The sequence below is a fragment of the Capra hircus genome, chromosome 6, assembly GCF_001704415.2.
Source record: "Capra hircus breed San Clemente chromosome 6, ASM170441v1, whole genome shotgun sequence".
NCBI lineage: Eukaryota > Metazoa > Chordata > Mammalia > Artiodactyla > Bovidae > Capra > Capra hircus.
This window is the reverse complement of record NC_030813.1, coordinates 110,489,065-110,509,108: the sequence shown is the minus strand read 5'-3', so window position 1 is coordinate 110,509,108 and position 20,044 is coordinate 110,489,065. Positions and strand designations below refer to the sequence as shown.

Genomic DNA, 20,044 nt, shown 5'->3' with positions numbered 1-20,044 from the left:
AAGTTAAAAGGAGATCTGTTCGAACCCTCATTAGGCTGAGGACCTTGATCCCATACCACTTACTCTATATCTGTCCTTCTTTCTTCCTCTACAATGTGGCAGCTGAATAACTCAGACTGCGCAGAAAATAAGTAGGAAAATCTTATGGCAGTGGTTCTCAACTAGATGGTGTCTGAAAAAGTGTCATGGAAATTGTGCATTTTGCAAATGGTCAACAGTTTCTCAGTTTTAAGTGCAGCATCAATTAGGATGTGGTCACACTATCTGGTGATGACTATAATACCAAAATTTCTATGGTATGTGTGTGGGGGTTTAGGGGGAAGTGAGGAAAAGAACTGAGGCCCAAGGTCTTTGGGGCTGAACCAGATTTCAAGGTTCTTTTGTAGTCCATACAGAGCGGTCATGTCACTTAGCTCTCTGAAAAAGACTTTACTGGTGGTGATGAATATTTTGATAGATTTGAACTGAAGAGTAAAGATTCCACAACTATGCCAATAACTTAATAGTTTATTAGTCAGTCAACAATATTACAAATATTTAAAAATTACTTAATATAAATAGTTGGCAGCAAACTATTCCATTACAGAGTTAAATTACCAGTACAACAGACAGACTGGAGATTTAGACACCTGGAAGATAACAATAAAATAAACTAAAATATTTTAACAAAAAAATTTAAGCTGAAGGCGTTTACCTAGTGTCCATAAAAGCATGGGTTCTCTTTTTATTTAGAAAAAAATAAAAAACGGCTTTAACACCTCATTAGGAATATAAAATAAAATCAACTGAAAATATTAATTTGCATATCAAAGAACCATTTATAATTACAATCCAAACACTCCATAAACCACTTGTGCGATTCTATACAGAAACTGGGAATTAGAAACTAGTTGCTTTAATATTACAAAGATTTCAGCTCCAAAAATAATTCAACATAAAATAAACTTTAGCAATTAGTGTCATAAAATTATATATTTCCACATAAAAATACAAAATAATATTAATGACAAGAATATGAAAAATTATTCCAAGTATATTTTACTACTATTAAAATAAAATAAAACCCAAAAAAACAAAATAGAAATATGCATGAAAAAAGTCTCTCCTTTTGTTAGCAAAACACTATCCAAAATAACTACAATCATTTACATCAGTACAAAGATTTCTGGATTTAAAAAATAGTTGCAATGACAAAAGGGGTATCTTTTCTGACAGTAAAAAATGACACTGTGGATAAAATCTGCAAAATATGCAATGAAAAAAATAAATTTGCATTAAAAAGGTTTACACTGTTATTTTTTTTTATACAAACATTAGAAACAGTATTGCACATCACAACACAGAATCGAGGTTAGTCAGCCTTCCAAAATGTGTTATATTCAAGTTTTGTAGCATCTTTGAGGAGAGGCTCTGTGCAGCCAGATGCAACAGGGATAAAATGTCAAGTGTCTTCCATACACAAATATATAAATGTTAAATGTTTCCTTCTTAACAAAAAGTGTGGATTTTTAAAGTTTTTTTTTTCCTCCACAGTCATACTTTTGGGCAGCAATATGAACATTTAGGGAACACAAGTGAAGAAGCTTTGAAAATACAAAAATACAATCAAAATTAATAATTTTCTACAAAAATAGTAAAATAAATATGATCTGTAAATTAAAAAGAAAAAAACTCCAATACAGTGTTTAACAGTTAGAAAATAAGAATGCAGTATGTAAAATGAAAAAAAAAAACAAAAGAGGTAGGGGTGAGGTGGGGAGGAGTAAAAGATTAGACTAACAAGCTTTAATTGTAACAGAAATGAAGGTAAAACAAACCATACATTTCTGTCATTTTTACCCGTGGCGAAAAGGGTGTTCTACTACATTTCCCTTCATTTCCAATATTTATTTCTGTTTAAGAAGGGAAACTGATTTTTCAACATCTCCAATTATTTTCATCATATAATTTATTTTAGTGTTCATTATTTAATACACAAAAAGGCTCTTCAATTTTAAACATTAAGCAGAAATTATGAAAATAAAGTTAAAAAATCTGCGAAATTAAATATCTAAATAATTAACATTGCAAAACTACTGATTTCTTTTCTAAATTCCAAAAATTGAGGTATAGCAAAGGAGATGTCATCAGTCAAAAAAAGTGTGCCATAAAATAGCTGACTGTTGGAAAAAATCTCTCACAGAGATATAAAAATAGTGCATAACAAATGTCAAATGGATCAAGGTTGGCAGGGTTAAGGTTAGAAAAGAATACTCCAAAAATCTGGAGGATCATGGTTAAGTAACAAATAGGGAACATCGACAAATAAATTAGTAAAAAGCTCTTCTGAAAACAGCATCAACTTTAAACATTAAAAACTTGAACCACAACCACAATAAAACAGCAGAGTTAGACATGAACCACATATTTTTACAGTACAAAAAAGCACACCATAGACAACCAATATTAAGATCAACACTTTGCTCACGTGAAGGATTGTCCCAAGGGGCTGCAATAAGGCAACACCCTTGTAGTTTTCTCTCTTTAGAGTCAAGAATCTTATTTCAGCATTTTAAAAAACATCTACCATGTTGGATGCTTTGCTTAGATTGCAGAGTAACTCTTACATTAAAATATAGGGGCTAGTTGCATTAAAAATGCTCTAAAGAGAAAAAATGTCACTAATGATACTCTAATAGTGTTCAGTACCAAGAGAAACTAACTATTGCATGTTTCCATGCCACTTTCTCAAAAAAACCGCAAGCAAAGTCATTACCAAAATTCCTTCATCAAAATTTAAAAAAAGCAATTTTTAACCATTAAAAACAACAATTTCCATGCAACAGTGACCCCAGTTTAGACAGAAGACCCCAATATACATAGGTCAAACACATAAGCAAGTTTAAGCCAGATTTCACCGTTATCTTTAAGGTAAAATTGAATTTTATGCAACTAGCCATCTGTATATTTCCCCATCTCCATTTTGACTTTACTTAGGTTTACTAAAGTTTTGCATTCTTCGATAAAGTTCCTTTGTCTAAATATGGGCTTCCTGTGGGCCTTACATTTGGTGACCGGTTAGCAGTGTGCTGGCCATCTTTGGTTTATAAAGGATGTCTTAACCATGAACTATCAAAGGGGCTAAAATCAACTTTCTTTAAAATTCTAGTATTGTTCTTTTACTCAATCTTTTATCTATACTATATCACTGCACATGAATTAGAACCGCACATCACAAAATTGCACAGGGATTACAAATATTACATCCAGTCTGCATAAAATCGAATTCCACTACCGACCAGATCACAAAATGGCTGCACTCTCTAATCTAAAACTAATTTGCATATTGTACACATGTAGGACATTGTTTTTTAACTTGAAGTCACAATAATGCATGCAAGTTTGCTTTTTTAAACAAATTTTATAATTTGTTCATGCTACCTAGTTCAAGAGAGCTTTTTTTGAACATCTGCAATACCTCACCTCTTGTTAATAATTCTAGTGCATGCATATGGTGTATACAGGTAAGTAAACATGCATTTTTTTCACATTCTAAAACTATGGCAGTTTAGGCCATATTGTGCTGCCTGCATTTTATCTGCAATGCAGTGTGTCTCTAACGTTTTCAATCCCGTATTAATAGGTGGCATTTACACATAACACCTATATAGCAGCAAAGCTAATACAGCTTGTGATTAAAAATGTTTAAAAATAGCTAATAAATCAGATTATCTTGAGGTATTATTTCTTGCAAGTCAAAATGGAGAGCAAAAAAACAACCCTAATTTTTTAGTTTATGTATACACTGAAAATAGCAACAATAAAAATAAGCCTTTGTAGCAGACATATTCCATCTTCACTATTATTTTGCTACCTTTGGTAAATTACTGGGGCAGATCTTAAAGTTAAAAACCCACGTTTAGAAATAAGTGCACGCTTCACCCACTATATAGCAGCAGACTGTTTGCCCCTACGCAAAACATTCTCATATCTAATTTTAACTTTACATATAAAAATAACTTGGAGAAAATACAAAAGAACATTTTATTTTAACATGAAAATATCACAAAAATTAGTAAGCCTGAGATGTAGGGTTTTGGTGAAAAACAAGAGGCTTGTAGTGTTTTGGCTGCTGATAAAGATGCATGTATTGATAGCTGGGGTGAAAGCAGAAGAATGCACTTATTTCTTCTGCATGTCAGTATCTTCAGACACAGTAAGCCACATGCACCCTTTCTTTCCTTGTCGAACAGAGGCCGGTCAGCTGTTCTTAGTTCCAGCGGAAGTGGATCTGACGTGGGCGATCAGCACCTTCCTTTACCAATGGCTTATGGAACTCACGTCCTGCACGGGAGTGGATATTTGCCCAACAAAACTCACAGTAATACTGCAGGCAAGTGACATTGGCACAAAAAAAGGGAGCAAATTTCCCACCACAGCGTGCGCCCTGGCACTCATCACACATCTGGTCATCCAGCACATATGGCTTCACCTCCACCTAGAAAAAGAGGGAAGACAAGTCCTGTCAAGTCTGCTTCAGACGCCACTTTAGCACTGATTTCAAGAGGTTCATGCAGCGTTCTAGAGAAATGGAGCGGCATTCAATGCTGAAAGGAAGAGGCAGTTTCCTAGGGTGATAGCTTCGCCATGGTGGTTTAATCACTAAGTTGTGACAGATTCTTGCAATCCCATGGACTGTAGCCCGCCAGGCTCCTTTGTCCGTGGGATTCTCCAGGCAAGAATACTGCAGTGGGTTGCCATTTCCTTCTCCAGAGGATCTTCCTGAGCCAGGAATCAAACCTAGGTCTCCTGCATTGCAGGCAGAGTTTTTACCAATTGAGCTATGAGGGAAGCCCAGCTTCACCACCTTGTAGGTTAAACAAAGTACATCATTTTGTTCTTGCAGTAATCTTTTTATAGGTCTTAAGTTCATAATTGACCATGAGACTCAATGAGCACTTAGTTTGGTAATTTTATTATATTTTGATATGTTTCTTCTGAGAACTATTAACTGAATACTACTTATATCACTTTATTCCTCAAAGACAAAAAATAATTTATAAAAACTATAAAATCCTAATTGATTCACAAAACATTCCACCCTCACCTTTTGTTGATCTTTTCAGAGGTGGGGGTAACTGTGAGTTAAAATGAGCAGGGCATGGAAGACAAATGCACTTACACCTTTGTTCTCTCTTCCCAGCCTCACCGGTGAGATGGCACAACCGTAACAGCCCCTGGTCCCGGCAATGCTGCTCTACTGCAGGTGAGAGCTATGCTCTGCTCATAAATAACTGGTACCACCAAACCAGAGCTGTGGATGATCCTATGAAAGGCATGTCTAGACTTCTGAGAACTAGTAAGACAGAAGTCAAAGTCCCACTGTGAAGTGTGACTCAGGAGAAGGTCTCAGACTTAAGTCAGCTCTTGATGCTAAATTTCTTGACCTCAGTTTCTGTACCTGTGAGATGAGAAAGGCACTAGACCCTGCTTCCTAGAGTTGTGAGGATTAGATGATGCAAGTAAAAGCACGTAAGACAGTGCTTGGTACCTGGTAAAATACTCTGTAAATCAGCACTGGCCACTATTAACTGCAACGGCCTTACTTTCTGGCTTGTGAGAACTTTATGAATGACAGGTTACTGCTTCTGTCTGACTGAATAGTGCCAGGCAGTCTAAGATCTCTGCATTTCCTGAGAGGAGAGAAAATTGAGTGTTTAAATGGCTTGGTTTGCCCAAGGTAAAAAAATAATGACCTGATGATTTCTATTTTGAGTGTATTCTACTGAAATACTCGCATGTGTATAGAAAATAAATATATAAGGGTATTTTCTTCACCATTATTTTGAACAAATACAATAACAACAAACTGGAAACAACCTAGCTGACTGATAAAAAGAACTATAAAACATTTGATGGGAAAGTAATGAAATAACAGTTTTGTTTGTATTTGTATTGGTCAAAAAGTGCATTTTCAGTATGATCTTATGAAAAACCCAAAGGAAGTTTTTGGTCAACCTAATATTTCATGGTTAGGGTTAGGATAAACCTGAAAAAAAAAAGTGAAAGTTAGTTGTTCAGTCATGTCCAGCTCTTTGTGACCCCATGGACTGTGGCCCAGCAGGCTCTTCTATTCGTGAAATTCTCCAGGCAAGAATACTGGAGTGGGTTGCTATTCCCTTCTCCAGGGGATCTTCCCATCCCAGGGACTGAACCCAGGTCTCCTGCATCACAGGCAGATTCTTTACCGTTTGGGCCACCAGACTGGATATTTTATATATATTGGACATTTTGCTTTCCTGAACTGTCCATATTTTTTGCATATTTTCCTGCTGGTGTTTTCTTTTTTAAAACTAATTTATAAGTCCTCTTTGCCAGTTAAGGATTTTTAATCTTTCTTTCCATTGGCTTTTGATCTTTAAAATGATCTTTGACACAAATTCTAAAATTTGTATGCTCCATCTTTGTCTCCTACCTTTTTCCTTTACAGATTCCATCTTGATTGGCAGGCTGTTATTTCTGACTCATTACCTTCATTATAACTATAATTAAGGAAGTACATTACTGCAACCAAAGAATAGATCAAGGCAGTATGAGAACTGCTGGGTCTCACTTCACTGGAGGCTAAGCTGTGAGCAAAAGGGCCGCCTGCACTCGCTCAATGTCCAGTGCTGTCTGGTGGCACGTGTAGCGCAAAGCTGAACCTACACAAGTGTCTTCGTAGACGCTTTTTCTGGGTTTCTCTCTTGTGCTTTTTTTTTTCTTGCCTTTATCACCGTAAGATTTTAAGCACAGTGTCTCTGTTATTTATTTAATTTTCATAATACTTCATTAAATACTGGGTGACAATGTAAAACAATGATTTCAATTATCTGTATTTTTAAATTCTAGATGTTATTTTATACAGCTCATCTGGCGTGCTGCAGTCCATGGGGTCACAAAGAATTGGACAAGACTTAGTGACTGAATGACTAACAACAAATCTACTTAATTCAAAATCAAAACTTACAAAGATGAAAATGGATTTCAAATCTATGATTTTAGAATATAATCAAAACCTACTTTTGAGTCATAATCTTATTTCAAATCTATGATTTTAGAATACAATCAAAACTTATTTGTGATTCATAATCTCTATCAATGCTTGAATGTGTGAAAGGGAGTTTCAATGATTCTTCATGCTTCTTATTTTTTATTAGAATGTCTTCCCTTTTCCACTACAGAGGAACTATCTGTGATGCACCATCAACTGGATTCATAACTAATAATTAGCCAATCTGAAGTATAACACAATTCATTTCAGTAACTATCAGAAGCCACAGTGAATTATACTACTCATTGAATAAAATATAATAAATAAAAATGATTTATACATTTGTGGTGACTGTTCTTCATAGCTATCGGGAAGATGAAACTAAATTTCAAAGTACTCATGAGCCTAAAAAATGCGTTGAATAAACAATTTTAATTCCCTCCAAATAAATACACTATCTTTGCATTCCAGATAAATTTAAATTTTAACTGCTTTTATGGTTCAATTAGCGAGATGAAAGGTAAAAAGAATAATAATTTAATTTTTTTGTATAATGACTTATAAAATGTTTAAGGCTCAAATTCTTTCAAATAAAGTTGAAGGCATATCAATACCTTAGTAGCACATATCTTTAAAAAGCAAACATTTCTCTCAGTAGTTCAAGGCCTTTTTAAGAAGAGAAGTGTCTCTCAATTCACTTGCTTTGCGTCGAGGTTTCTCTGTAAGAATTGATACCCTGCCCTAAATAATTTTGTCCTCCAACATCATTCTGGAAACAAAGAGGTGTGAGGTATGGCAGTACAATAATTGCATCTCTCTGCTTCTGTATATTAAACCCTCTCACTTGTCTGAAAAAGCAAGTGAGTTTAGCTCAGACTAGCTTGATGGTCTAAAGCACAGTTAACTAGATGAGCAGCATTAAGCACGGCTGGGCCTTAGAATCACCCAGAGGCTTTACAAATCACTCCTGCCTTGGGTATATCCCAGACAACCACCACAGAACCTCCGTGGGGCTGAGACCCAGACGTCGAGGGCTTCCTCATTCCCAGGCAACTTTACCGTGCAGTGGAGGCTGAAAACCAATGGATGAGATGGACTCTAAGGTTCAATTCAGTTAAAAAAAAATTTCATAGCATGTCTTGATAAAAGCAGAACTACTTTTCTTAGATACTTAATTTCTTTCTTTCTTTTTTGGGGGCAACATTTAAATAACAATGGCAAACAAGCATGCCTCTTTGTACATGTGAACTGAACTGATGGCTGCATTTTGTTCCTAAATGGTGTGGTTTCATAATTAAATTGTTACTACTCCTAGAGTCTATGGTCTAGTCAACAGGTATTAATTAACCAGGTCCTCTGCCCCTAAAATAGTCTTTTATGTGCAAACAGCCCCAGAGAATAAGCTTCAAGAAACTGTTACACTGGGAAAACAAGAACCCACTCAAGTTATATCTACTATAATGGGTATAAGAAAGTTATTTTACCTCATGTTTTTAGTATAGCTCATCTGTACTACAAATGTAAACATGATTATTCAGGAAGGAAGTAGCCACAGTTTTATAGCATGAAATAGATTTGAAAATAATCAGTTGAGTTTTGTTTGCTCCTTTTTCGTATTTTAAATGGTTGGTAATCAGTATTACCAACAGTGGCTGCCTGTGCACAAGAGAGCCTAGAGGAGCCATCCCACGTTGAAGGTCAGGAAGGGAGGCAGTGAGGAGACACCCCTCATCCAAGGTAAGGAGCAGCGGCTGTGCTTTGCTGGAGCAGCCATGAAGAGATACCCCACGCCCAAGGTAAGAGAAACCCAAGTAAGATGGTAGGTGCTGCAAGAGGGCATCAGAGGGCAGACACACTGCAACCATACTCACAGAAAACTAGTCAATCTAATCACACTAGGACCACAGCCTTGTCTAACTCAATGAAACTAAGCCATGCCCGTGGGGTAACCTAAGGAGGTGGGTCATGGTGGAGAGGTCTGACAGAATGTGGTCCACTGGAGAAGGGAATGGCAAACCACTTCAGTATTCTTGCCTTGAGAACCCCATGAACAGTATGAAAAGGCAAAATGATAGGATACTGAAAGAGGAACTCCCCAGGTCAGTAGGTGCCCAATATGCTACTGGAGATCAGTGAAGAAATAACTCTAGAAAGAATGAAGGGATGGAGCCAAAGCAAAAACAATACCCAGCTGTGGATGTGACTGGTGACAGAAGCAAGGTCCAATGCTGTAAAAGAGCAATATTGCATAGGAACCTGGAATGTCAGGTCCATGAATCAAGGCAAATTGGAAGTGGTCAAACAGGAGATGGCAAGAGTGAACGTCAACATTCTAGGAATCAGCGAACTAAAATGGACTGGAATGGGTGAATTTAACTCAGATGACCATTATATCTACTACTGCGGGCAGGAATCCCTCAGAAGAAATGGAGTAGCCATCATGGTCAACAAAAGAGTCCAAAATGCACTACTTGGATGCAATCACAAAAATGACAGAATGATCTCTGTACGTTTCCAAGGCAAACCATCCAATATCATGGTAATCCAAGTCTATGCCCCAACCAGTAATGCTGAAGAAGCTGAAGTTGAACGGTTCTATGAAGACCTACAAGACCTTTTAGAACTAATATCCAAAAAAGATGTCCTTTTCATCATAGGGGACTGGAATGCAAAAGTAGGAAGTCAAGAAACACCTGGAGTAACAGGCAAATTTGGCCTTGGAATGCGGAATGAAGCAGGGCAAAGACTAATAGAGTTTTGCCAAGAAAATGCACTGGTCATAGCAAACACCCTCTTCCAACAACACAAGAGAAGACTCTACACATGGACATCACCAGATGGTCAACACCAAAATCAGATTGATTATATTCTTTGCAGCCAAAGTGGAGAAGCTCTATATAGTCAGCAAAAACAAGACCAGGAGCTGACTGTGGCTCAGATCATGAACTCCTTATTACCAAATTCAGACTCAAATTGAAGAAAGTAGGGAAAACCGCTAGACCACTCAGGTATGACCTAAATCAAATCCCTTATGATTATCCAGTGGAAGTGAGAAATAGATTTAAGGGCCTAGATCTGATAGCTAGGGAGCCTGATGAACTATGGAATGAGGTTCGTGACACTGTACAGCAGACAGGGATCAAGACCATCCCCATGGAAAAGAAATGCAAAAAAGCAAAATGGCTGTCTGGGGAGGCCTTACAAATAGCTGTGAAAAGAAGAGACGTGAAAAGCAAAGGAGAAAAGGAAAGATATAAGCATCTGAATGCAGAGTTCCAAACAAAAGCAAGAAGAGATAAGAAAGCCTCCTTCAGTGATCCATGCAAAGAAATAGAGGAAAGTAATAGAATGGGAAAGACTAGAGATCTCTTCAAGAAAATTAGATACCAAGGGAACATTTCATGCAAAGATGGGCTCAATAAAGGACAGAAATGGTATGGACCTAACAGAAGCAGAAGATATTAAGAAGAGGTGGCAAGAATACACAGAAGAACTGTACAAAAAAGATCTTCACAACCTGGATAATCACGATGGTGGGATCACTCAGCTAGAGCCAGACATGAATGCGAAGTCAAGTGGGCCTTAGAAAGCATCACTATGAACAAAGCTAGTGGAGGTGGTGGAATTCCAGTTGAGCTGTTTCAAATCCTGAAAGATGATGCTGTGAAAGTGCTGCACTCAATATGCCAACAAATTTGGAAAACTCAGCAGTGGCCACAGGACTGGAAAAGGTCAGTTTTTATTCCAATCCCTAAGAAAGGCAATGCCAAAGAATGTTCCAACTACCGCACAATTGCACTCATCTTACATGCTAGTAAAGTAATGCTCAAAATTCTCCAAGCCAGGCTTCAGCAGTACGTGAACCGTGAACTCCCTGATGTTCAAGCTGATTTTAGAAAAGGCAGAGGAACCAGAGATCAAATTGCCAACACCCGCTGGATCAGGGAAAAAGCAAGAGAGTTCCAGAAAAACATCTATTTCTGCTTTATTGACTATGCCAAAGCCTTTGACTGTGTAGATCACAAGAAACTGTGGAAAATTCTGAAAGAGATGGGAATACCAGACCACCTGACCTGTCTCTTGAGAAATCTGTATGCAGGTCAGGAAGCAACAGTTAGAACTGGACATGGAACAACAGCCTGGTTCCAAATAGGAAAAGGAGTACGTCAAGGCTGTATATTGTCACCCTGCTTATTTAACTTATATGAAGAATACATCATGAGAAACGCTGGATTGGAAGAAACACAAGCTGGAATCAAGATTGCCGGGAGAAATATCAATAACCTCAGATATGCAGATGATACCACCCTTATGGCAGAAAACGAAGAGGAACTAAAAAGGTTCTTGATGAAAGCGAAAGAGGAGAGTGAAAAAGTTGGCCTAAAGCTCAACATTCAGAAAACGAAGATCATGGCATCTGGTCCCATCACTTCATGGGAAATAGATGGGGAACCAGTGGAAACAGTGTCAGATTTTATTTTGGGGGGCTCCAAAATCACTGCAGATGGTGACTGTAGCCATGAAATTAAAAGACGCTTACTCCTTGGAACAAAAGTTATGACCAACCTAGATAGCATATTCAAAAGCAGACACATTACTTTGCTGACTAAGGTCCGTCTAGTCAAGGCTATGGTTTTTCCAGTAGTCATGAATGGATGTGAGAGTTGGACTATGAAGAAGGCTGAGAGCCGAAGAATTGATGCTTTTGAACTGTGGTGTTGGAGAAGACTCTTGAGAGTCCCTTGCACTGCAAGGAGATCCAGCCAGTCCATTCTGAAGGTGATCAGCCCTGGGATTTCTTTGGAAGGAATGAAGCTAAAGCTGAAACTCCAGTACTTTGGCCACCTCATGCAAAGAGCTGACTCATTGGAAAAGACCCTGATGCTGGGAGGGATTGGGGGCAGGGGGAGAAGGGGACGACCCAGGATGAGATGGCTGGATGGCATCACTGACTCGATGGACATGAATCTTGGTGACCTCCGGGATTTGGTGATGGACAGGGAGGCCTGGCGCGCTGCAATTCATGGGGTCGCAAAGAGTCGGACATGACTGAGCGACTGAACTGAATCAGTATTAGAAATTATACAGTAGGGGAGCTTTCATTTATAATCCATAGGACTTCCTGAAAATTCTTACTATGATGACCTAGCAGTGCTGCTAGAGAGTAAATGTTTTAAGGTTTAAAGCAATCATTTTGTGTGTTTAGTTTATTTGTATTTTGGCTTATTTACAAATTTACATTTGTTACTGCACATATTTAGGGAAATATACACAATGGGTTTTACTTTAGATTTTATGAAAAATGAAAAATAAGTAACATTTAATACTAGTGCCTATCTCTGAGTGCTTCTACAGATATGAATTCACTTATTCCTCTAAATAACTGTGAAAGAGATACTATTACTGTTTTCCAACTTGTGCATGAAGAATAAGAGGTGTGAAGAAGGTTCATTTGCCCAGGGTTATGGAGCACAGGGTGGAAATGGGATCCCAGGGAGTCTGGCCTCAGAGTACAAGCTCTGCCTCCACAGTTAGAAAGATATTAAGATACCTTGTTGGCTATTTTCTAAAATGGCTTTAAAATGATATTTAAATTCTGTGTATTATACCTAAAGTTTAATGTCTCATCAAGAATTTCATGATGCAGGGATCTTTTGATATAATACTCTTTAAGAGCTAAAGGAGTATACAAATAAGCACTCAGTTTTTTGAATTGCATTATTAACTCTGTAGGATAGCAAGCTTTGGAAAGTGTGAAAGTGCAAGTATTAGTCACTTAGTTGTGTCCAACTCTTTGTGACCCTATGAACTGTAGCCACCACGCTCCTATGTCCATGGAATTCTCCAGGCAAGAATACTGGAGTGGGTTGCCATTCCCTTCTCCAGGGGAACTTCCTGACCCAGGGACTGAGCCCAGGTCTCCTGCATTGCAGGCAGTTTCTTTACCATCTAAGCCACCAGGGAAGCCCAGTAAGATCTGTATCAGCAGCTTATTACAGGACTTAAATGATTTTCCAATATGCAACTTACGCGTTTATCAATATCACCGTGCTGAAGCTGAACGAACCGGGCACTGATGGCAGCAATGTAGCTCTGCTGATTGGAGAAAGCAACTCGACCAGCACCTTTTGGATATTTCAGCTCCGGATCTGTATCAATCCCTGCATAACACACGCCACCATACAGCCGGTCCATGATCATAGCAAGCTCCACTGGAAAATGAAAAGAAGTGCACATCAAATAGGAGAGAACACAGTGAATCAACAGTCTTAAAGTATTTTTTTTTAAGTGAAAGTCAATAGGATAATGCTCTCTTCTAGGTCCAGTCCTCTGTCTTGTACATTGGGGCCCATCTGCTCTCAGCACAGAAGTGGACCGCTCAGCTGCCCAATGGACCAGTCACAGATGTCTAACTGGCCCTGTAGCATGCACTGTCCTACATGGTGCTCCTGACCTTTCGCTACCTGTCTAAGCGTGCCCCAGTGTGTTTTCACTGACTCAGTAAGTGATGGAAAAGATGAAGTTGCCAACTCAAGAGGCTTGGCTTCCTCCTTCCCGTTTTTTTCTGTTTCCCACGGTGCATGCAATCCCATGAACTTGATTTCCAGACATATCTAGAATCCAACCGCTCTGCCTCCATGCCTAACATCCTGTTTCAAAGTACCATTATTTTTCATTAGATTACGGCAATAGTTGTATCACTTCGTTTCTGATCTGTGCTCTTCCCACCCCCCAGTTTATTTTCAAAACAGCACCAAGGGTGATTCTCTTGAAGATATAGAAGATGCCAATGGCTTAACTGAAATTTCTGCTTGGGAACTCTGAATGGAGGCACAAACTAGTCTTCAAAACCACAATCTTCTTCCAACCTACTCCAGTGTTCTTGATCTTCTCGGTAATGGTACCACTGTCTACCTAGTAGCTTAAGACTGAAAACTGAGATTGAGCCTTTGCGTTTACTTCATAAATACCTATAACACTTGTTCACTTGGCTCTTCTACCACCACCACCACTAATCCAAGCCACTGCTAACTGTCTCCTGGACTGTAATAACAGGCTCCTGAATTCATCCACCTATATCTACTCTCAACTCAACTCTCCCCTCCACAAGTCATCAGCTAAACTGGTCTTTCAAAAATGCAAATATGATGTCTCTCTCTTTTACTTAAAATCCCTTCATTGGCTTCCCACTGCTCTGAGGATAAATATCAAATTAGCTGTTGGACTTTTATGATCTGACTGCTATTTACCTCTTCCGTGTCTTCTGTGTCTCTCCCCTCATTCCTTAGGCCCTAGGTGGTGACTCTGGACTCCCCTCAGTCCCTCTGATGCACTCGGCCTCCCTCCACCAAACATCTTTGAATATCCTGACCCCTTTATCTGAAACACACTCCACACAATCTCCTTCTGTTTAATCTTCATGTGTCAGCTCAAATACAAGTATTTTGAAAATATTAGGCTATATCACATTTCCTTGCTTTATGCCCTTCTGTTTCCTGTAGTGCTTCTTTGTAGTAGGTATACCTGTAAGTATTTACACGGGTGAACAGTCGTTTAACAGGCACCTCGATACTGGAAGAGGGTATTCTCAGTGATGCAAGGCGTTAACACACTTCACAAGGGTGCACAGTATCATAAAACCTGCTTGTACTGTGGGCATTTATGTCTATAATTATGTACCATATGACATCTTCTGGTAGATCTCTGGATTCTGATGACTGATGAACAGAAGTTTGTCATTCAACTATCTAAAGTGTCTTTCAGATATCAGAATCAACCTGTATCAAATAAACAGACCCCAAATTCTCACATCTTGGAGAGTTACACTTAAGCGGACTTAAGTGCCTGAGTGGATTCTTCTTATAGCGTCTGTCTGGAGTTAGCTATACATACTGATAGACGGTTGTCCTATTCTCCAGTTCCTTAATGGTCTCAAGAGCAGTTTTTAGAATTTGTCTCGACTCTCCAGCAAGCAGCTGTCGGAGGAGAATCTGCCCTTAGCTGATCTAGTGGTGACATGTACACAACAGGTGCCCAGTGCTTACTGAATCAATTCATGTTTAAATGATTTTTGTAAAGAAACAAAATTTGTTAACATTCTACTTACCAGCCCGTAATGGCCTAGGAACACCTCCAACAAAAATTGTTTTTCGAGGATCCAAAGGTTGAGAACCATCCATCACAAAATCACTATCACTCAAATTCCAAGGACGGATCTGAACCTGTGAAGAAGATGACATTATGGCCTTAGGTCTCGCTGCTTTAATAGCTGATGAACTTTCTGCCAACTGTGGTGCTTCCATAGTTCAGAATTTTGGACAGATGCTTTAGGAAACAAATTGTTAATATTTTAATCTAGATACTGTTTAAGTTATATGAACTTTTAAAAACTGAACCCTTAATGCAGTAGTTTTTTCACTAATAATCATTTCAAAACAGTTTTTGGAAAACTTTCATTTGTAGCTTCAAGTTCAAGTAGCATTTACTTACAGGTTTGTCCTTGATGGTTGGGCTGGAAACACACAGATAGAGTTTTCCATCCTCTTCAATACAAGCATCAATCAGTGCCTGAACTGAGCTCTCTTCTTGAAAGAGAAGGAATGCATAGCCTGTAACAGCCATGAAAATGAGGCAGTGAGTCAAGGCCAGTGATTTCATCCCAAACTTTAGTACTGTTTAGAAAACACACGCCTTTGAAGTAGATAAAAATGAACTATCAAATAGGATTACAATCATTATGTTTCTATTGGAGAACACAACATCCTGTAGAATACACACAAACACAAATACTCGGTAAATTAACTACTTTATATAGAGCATTTAATATCTGATATTATACTAAGAGCTTCACATAAATATTTGATTCTCAGAGTAACTATAAAACATTATTTCCAATTTACAGAAAAAAAGAAAAAGAAAAACAAAACAAACCCTGAGGTGTCAAGTGGTTGAATTACTTGCCCAAAGCCAGTCATATAAGTAGTTGGTTGATTAATTTCAAACCTAGATCTGCTCTAAGGTATCCCATGATACTGTCTCCTTAAAGAATTTAGCTGGATTAACCAGTTGAGCCCAGCAGAAGCTACAATTTTCTTCAGGTGCCCTCAGGGAAAGACAAGTTCTAGAGCATACTCTTGGGCAGGTGGAAGGAGCACATGTGGAAAGGCCCTGGAATTCCTGTAAGTAGGGGAAAATTCCACAGTCAACCTGACCACTTCCAAATGATACTAAGAAAACTCCCTTAGGGAGGTTGGAATGAAGCAGATTCCTTCAGGATGGGTCAGACTTTTAAATCAAGTCTCAAAGTGGCTGAGCAGAACACTTTTTCCAAACAGTATGGAGACTGGGTTTGCACTTTGGAGTCAAGTTCTTGCTTAGATTCCTATGCTCTTTTGGAAATACGCCCTTCCTCCTTTCCTTGTGACAACCAGTCAATCTTTAATCAAATATTATGTATCCATCAGGCAGAACAGACTTCATTATAAAAAGAAGGCATCAAAATTTACAAGTTTACTATTATGTGATTATTCCCAGTAGCAGATAACTGTAAGTGACCTAAAAATACCCCTTTCCCTTGACAAGATTTCTATGCAAATTTAGAGCAATGAAATCTAGTCTCAGTATGAAAATGCCATCAAACAGGCCATCCATGTCTGGTCCATTAAACAATGGGAAGAGTGAGTTCATGTTTTACTAGAAGTAAAAAAAAAACCCACAGCTTATTGCCAATAATCGCTTTTAGTGCCACAAAGATCTGATATGACACACAAAAGAAGTAATTCATTTTAATAAAATTACTATATCTGATTGCACAAACAAGCAATCAAACCACTTCTATTTCTACACAAATAGAAACTTCCATATGTATGATTACGCAAGATCAGAAACATATCTTAGACTTTTGTAATTGTTAAGAAAAACTTAAGTAGGCTTGAAAAAATGAGAAAATAAAGACTGGCTTTCTATATGTGAAGGCATTAATTTTGATACAAGCTACGGTTCTGAGAGCTATAACTGTTTTGTAATAATGGGGGAGTATAGATCGATTTACTAAAAGAGCATTTAAAATTTTTAATGTTATGTTTTATGATGCTAGTTTTTATATTAATGTTTTAAGTTGCTAAATTATTTTTGTGATTATTAGGAAAGAAATATTTGTATCACAAAAATTAATTAAGCAATATGGCAGGTAAATTTTGATCTAGCTAAGGCAAGCCACTAAATATTAAAATAGTCTCATCAAAAATACCACCTAACATGTTGTTTAGAATTTATTAATGAAAGCTAATGTTTACATTCATCCATGGAATTGCAAACAGTCCCAAATGACTTGGGGAACAACAATGTTTACACAAGGTGAACCTTATTCACTGCAAAGGACAGGTGTGTGTAAGTGTGGTTCAGCGTCAAGGGCTAGAGTCACTACCTCAACTACAAGGCAACTTCATCAACTGGATGTTTCTACACCAGTGTTTTCCCAAACCACGGAATGATGAATTCCAGCAATGACAAAAACGCATGAACGTGCAAGGTTTAGGAACACTGGTCTTTGGCAATGGGTACAATCAACTATAACTGTACCAAAATACTATGATTTGCCACTGCTGATTTTTTGCTGTTTTTCTTGTTTTCAGTTTGAGAAAATAACAACTACCACAAAATTACAATAACAATGCAATAGCAACAATGACAGCAGCTCTTCTGTTTCATGAATCAGAAATCAATCTATCTCACTAGGCTTAAATCCACCCCTTATCTGAACAAGAAGTCCATGCAGAAAATGGATACCTGTCTTGACAGAAACTAATTCCAGTACCTTTCTAAACTTGTACTTCAATCCCTGCCTGTAACTCTACTGAACAGCTTTTTAATCTATCTAAACTGCACAATATCCTTTAGATTTGGTTCAAAGTTTCACAGTGAAGCTTTCCTCTGCCTACTTCAAGTCAAAGGATAAACCATCCTAGTTGTTTATATCACTTATTAGGGAACTTTCAATCCATGAATTACTGAGGATACAAAGATGAGTAAAGACACAGTCTGACAGATTACTGGAAAAATTTGAAGTTAATAGGTTCTGACATTAATAGATACAACTCTAGCTGTGTTGTGGGAGAAACACTGGGGATATCCAGAGATGTGGACAGACTAAGTCATATGTCTGAGATAGTCCAGACAAAGGATGATGGTAATTTAGGCAGAAATGTCCAGAACTAACAGGCATTTTTATTGAACATTTGGTGAAATAAACTATAAAAGACAAGATCTTAACACTGAACAACAGATTAAAACCAAGCTAAGAAATGAACATCTATATCAACATGAAGCTCGCTTTCTCTCTAAACTAAGGATGCAAGACCTCCAGATCCAGTATGTTACAATTTAGAGTACATGGAAACAGGTCCATAGGTAGAAGTACATTCTAAAAGCTGCCTGAGATCCGGGATCGAAGGATTCCGTAAGATTTAAAGGTTCAGTTCAGTTCAGTCACTCAGTTGTGTCCGATTCTTTGCAACCCCATGGACTGCAGCATGCGAGGCCTCCCTGTCCATCAGCAATTCCCAGAGTTTAAGGCGTGTGTGTATGTATGTATGTATGTGTGTATATATATATATACATGTAAATCACATATATATAAATCACTGCATTATTCCATTTCTCTAAAAAACAACATCTACCACTCATGGGAGTTCTGTAATTCTCAATGATAAAGGTAGAGATGGCCTGAACAATTTATCACCAGAAACCCTGAGCTGGTTTTTGGATGCCAATAACTCTGACACGTTTCCTTTCCCAGAGTCAAAATCAGGTTATTCAATAGATCTACTGGAGTCTTTTCCCCAGGCTTGAAAAATCCACTCAGCCATGATAATAATGGTGTACTTTTTTATTTCTAAAATTACATTTGAATGATATTCAAAGTCAAGTCTTTCAATCTCCCCCTTTCTTTTATTCACCTATGAGGATCTGCCATGACTGGCTGGATTCAGGCTAAATTCTTTCCTGCTGCTCACTCCAGGCAGGTGATTCTTCCTCTGCCCACTGATGGTGGCATCACTTTGCTGATCCTCTTCTCTGGATCAGTCATCGCAGTATCCTAGCAATACGTGACTCTGCACATCTTATCTCTTTATGTAACTGAGTTTTTCCTGACCATTCATTTCCTTCTCTATCTAAATTCACCAACAGAGTACATATTATTCTCGTCATCTCTGGAACACTTAAGGACATCTTGCAATACTTAAAATATTCATGGGTTTATATTTTATTCTCACTTCATACATTTTTTAATAACTTCAGATATGCAGATGACACCACCCTTATGGCAGAAAGTGAAGAACTAAAGAGCCTCTTGATGATAGTTAAAGAGGAGGGTGAAAAAGCTGGCTTAAAGCTCGACATTCAGAAAATGAAGATCATGGTATCCGGTCCCATCACTTCATGGCAAACAGAAGGGCAAACAGTGGAAACAGGGGCCGACTTTATTTTTCTGGGCTCCAAAATCACTGCAGATGGCGACTGCAGCCATGAAGCTAAAAGACGCTTACTCTTTGGAAGGAAAGTTAAGACGAACCTAGACAGCATATTAAAAAGTAGAGACATTACTTTGCCAACAAATGTCCATCTAGTCAAGGCTATGGTTTTTCCAGTGGTCATGTATGAATGTGAGAGTTGGACTGTGAAGAAAGCTGAGCACCAAAGAATTGATGCTTTGGAACTGTGGTGCTGGAGAAGACTCTTGAGAGTTCCTTGGACTGCAAGGAGATCCAACCAGTTCATTCTAAAGGAGATCAGTCCTGGGTGTTTATTGGAAGGACTGATGTTGAAGCTGAAACTCCAATACTTTGGCCACCTGATGCAAAGAGCTGACTCATTTGAAGAGACCCTGATGCTGGGAAAGATTGAGGGCAGGATGATAAGGGAATGACAGAGGATGAGATGGTTGGATGGCACCACTGACTCAATGGACATGAATTTGGGTAAACTCTGGGAGTTGGTGATGGAGGCCTGGTGTGCTGCAATTCATGGGGT

General features: G+C 38.2%; 1 protein-coding gene across 6 annotated transcripts in view; it reads right to left on the bottom strand.

Annotated features, from left to right (window-relative positions):
• CPEB2 (cytoplasmic polyadenylation element binding protein 2) overlaps positions 490-20,044 on the bottom strand; it is a 78,696-nt gene continuing 59,141 nt past the window's right edge. For 3 of the 6 annotated variants that reach the window (XM_018049738.1, XM_018049740.1, XM_018049741.1), the window contains 4 exons: positions 15,503-15,621; positions 15,120-15,234; positions 13,043-13,224; positions 495-4,477 (listed from right to left, as the gene is read on the bottom strand). In XM_018049738.1, coding sequence (XP_017905227.1) covers positions 4,250-4,477; positions 13,043-13,224; positions 15,120-15,234; positions 15,503-15,621 — 644 coding nt within the window. In that variant the 3' untranslated portion in view covers positions 495-4,249. Of the gene's footprint in view, positions 4,478-13,042; positions 13,225-15,119; positions 15,235-15,502; positions 15,622-20,044 lie in introns of all 6 variants that reach the window. The other 3 variants (XM_018049742.1, XM_018049739.1, XM_018049737.1) reach the window with 2 other exon arrangements.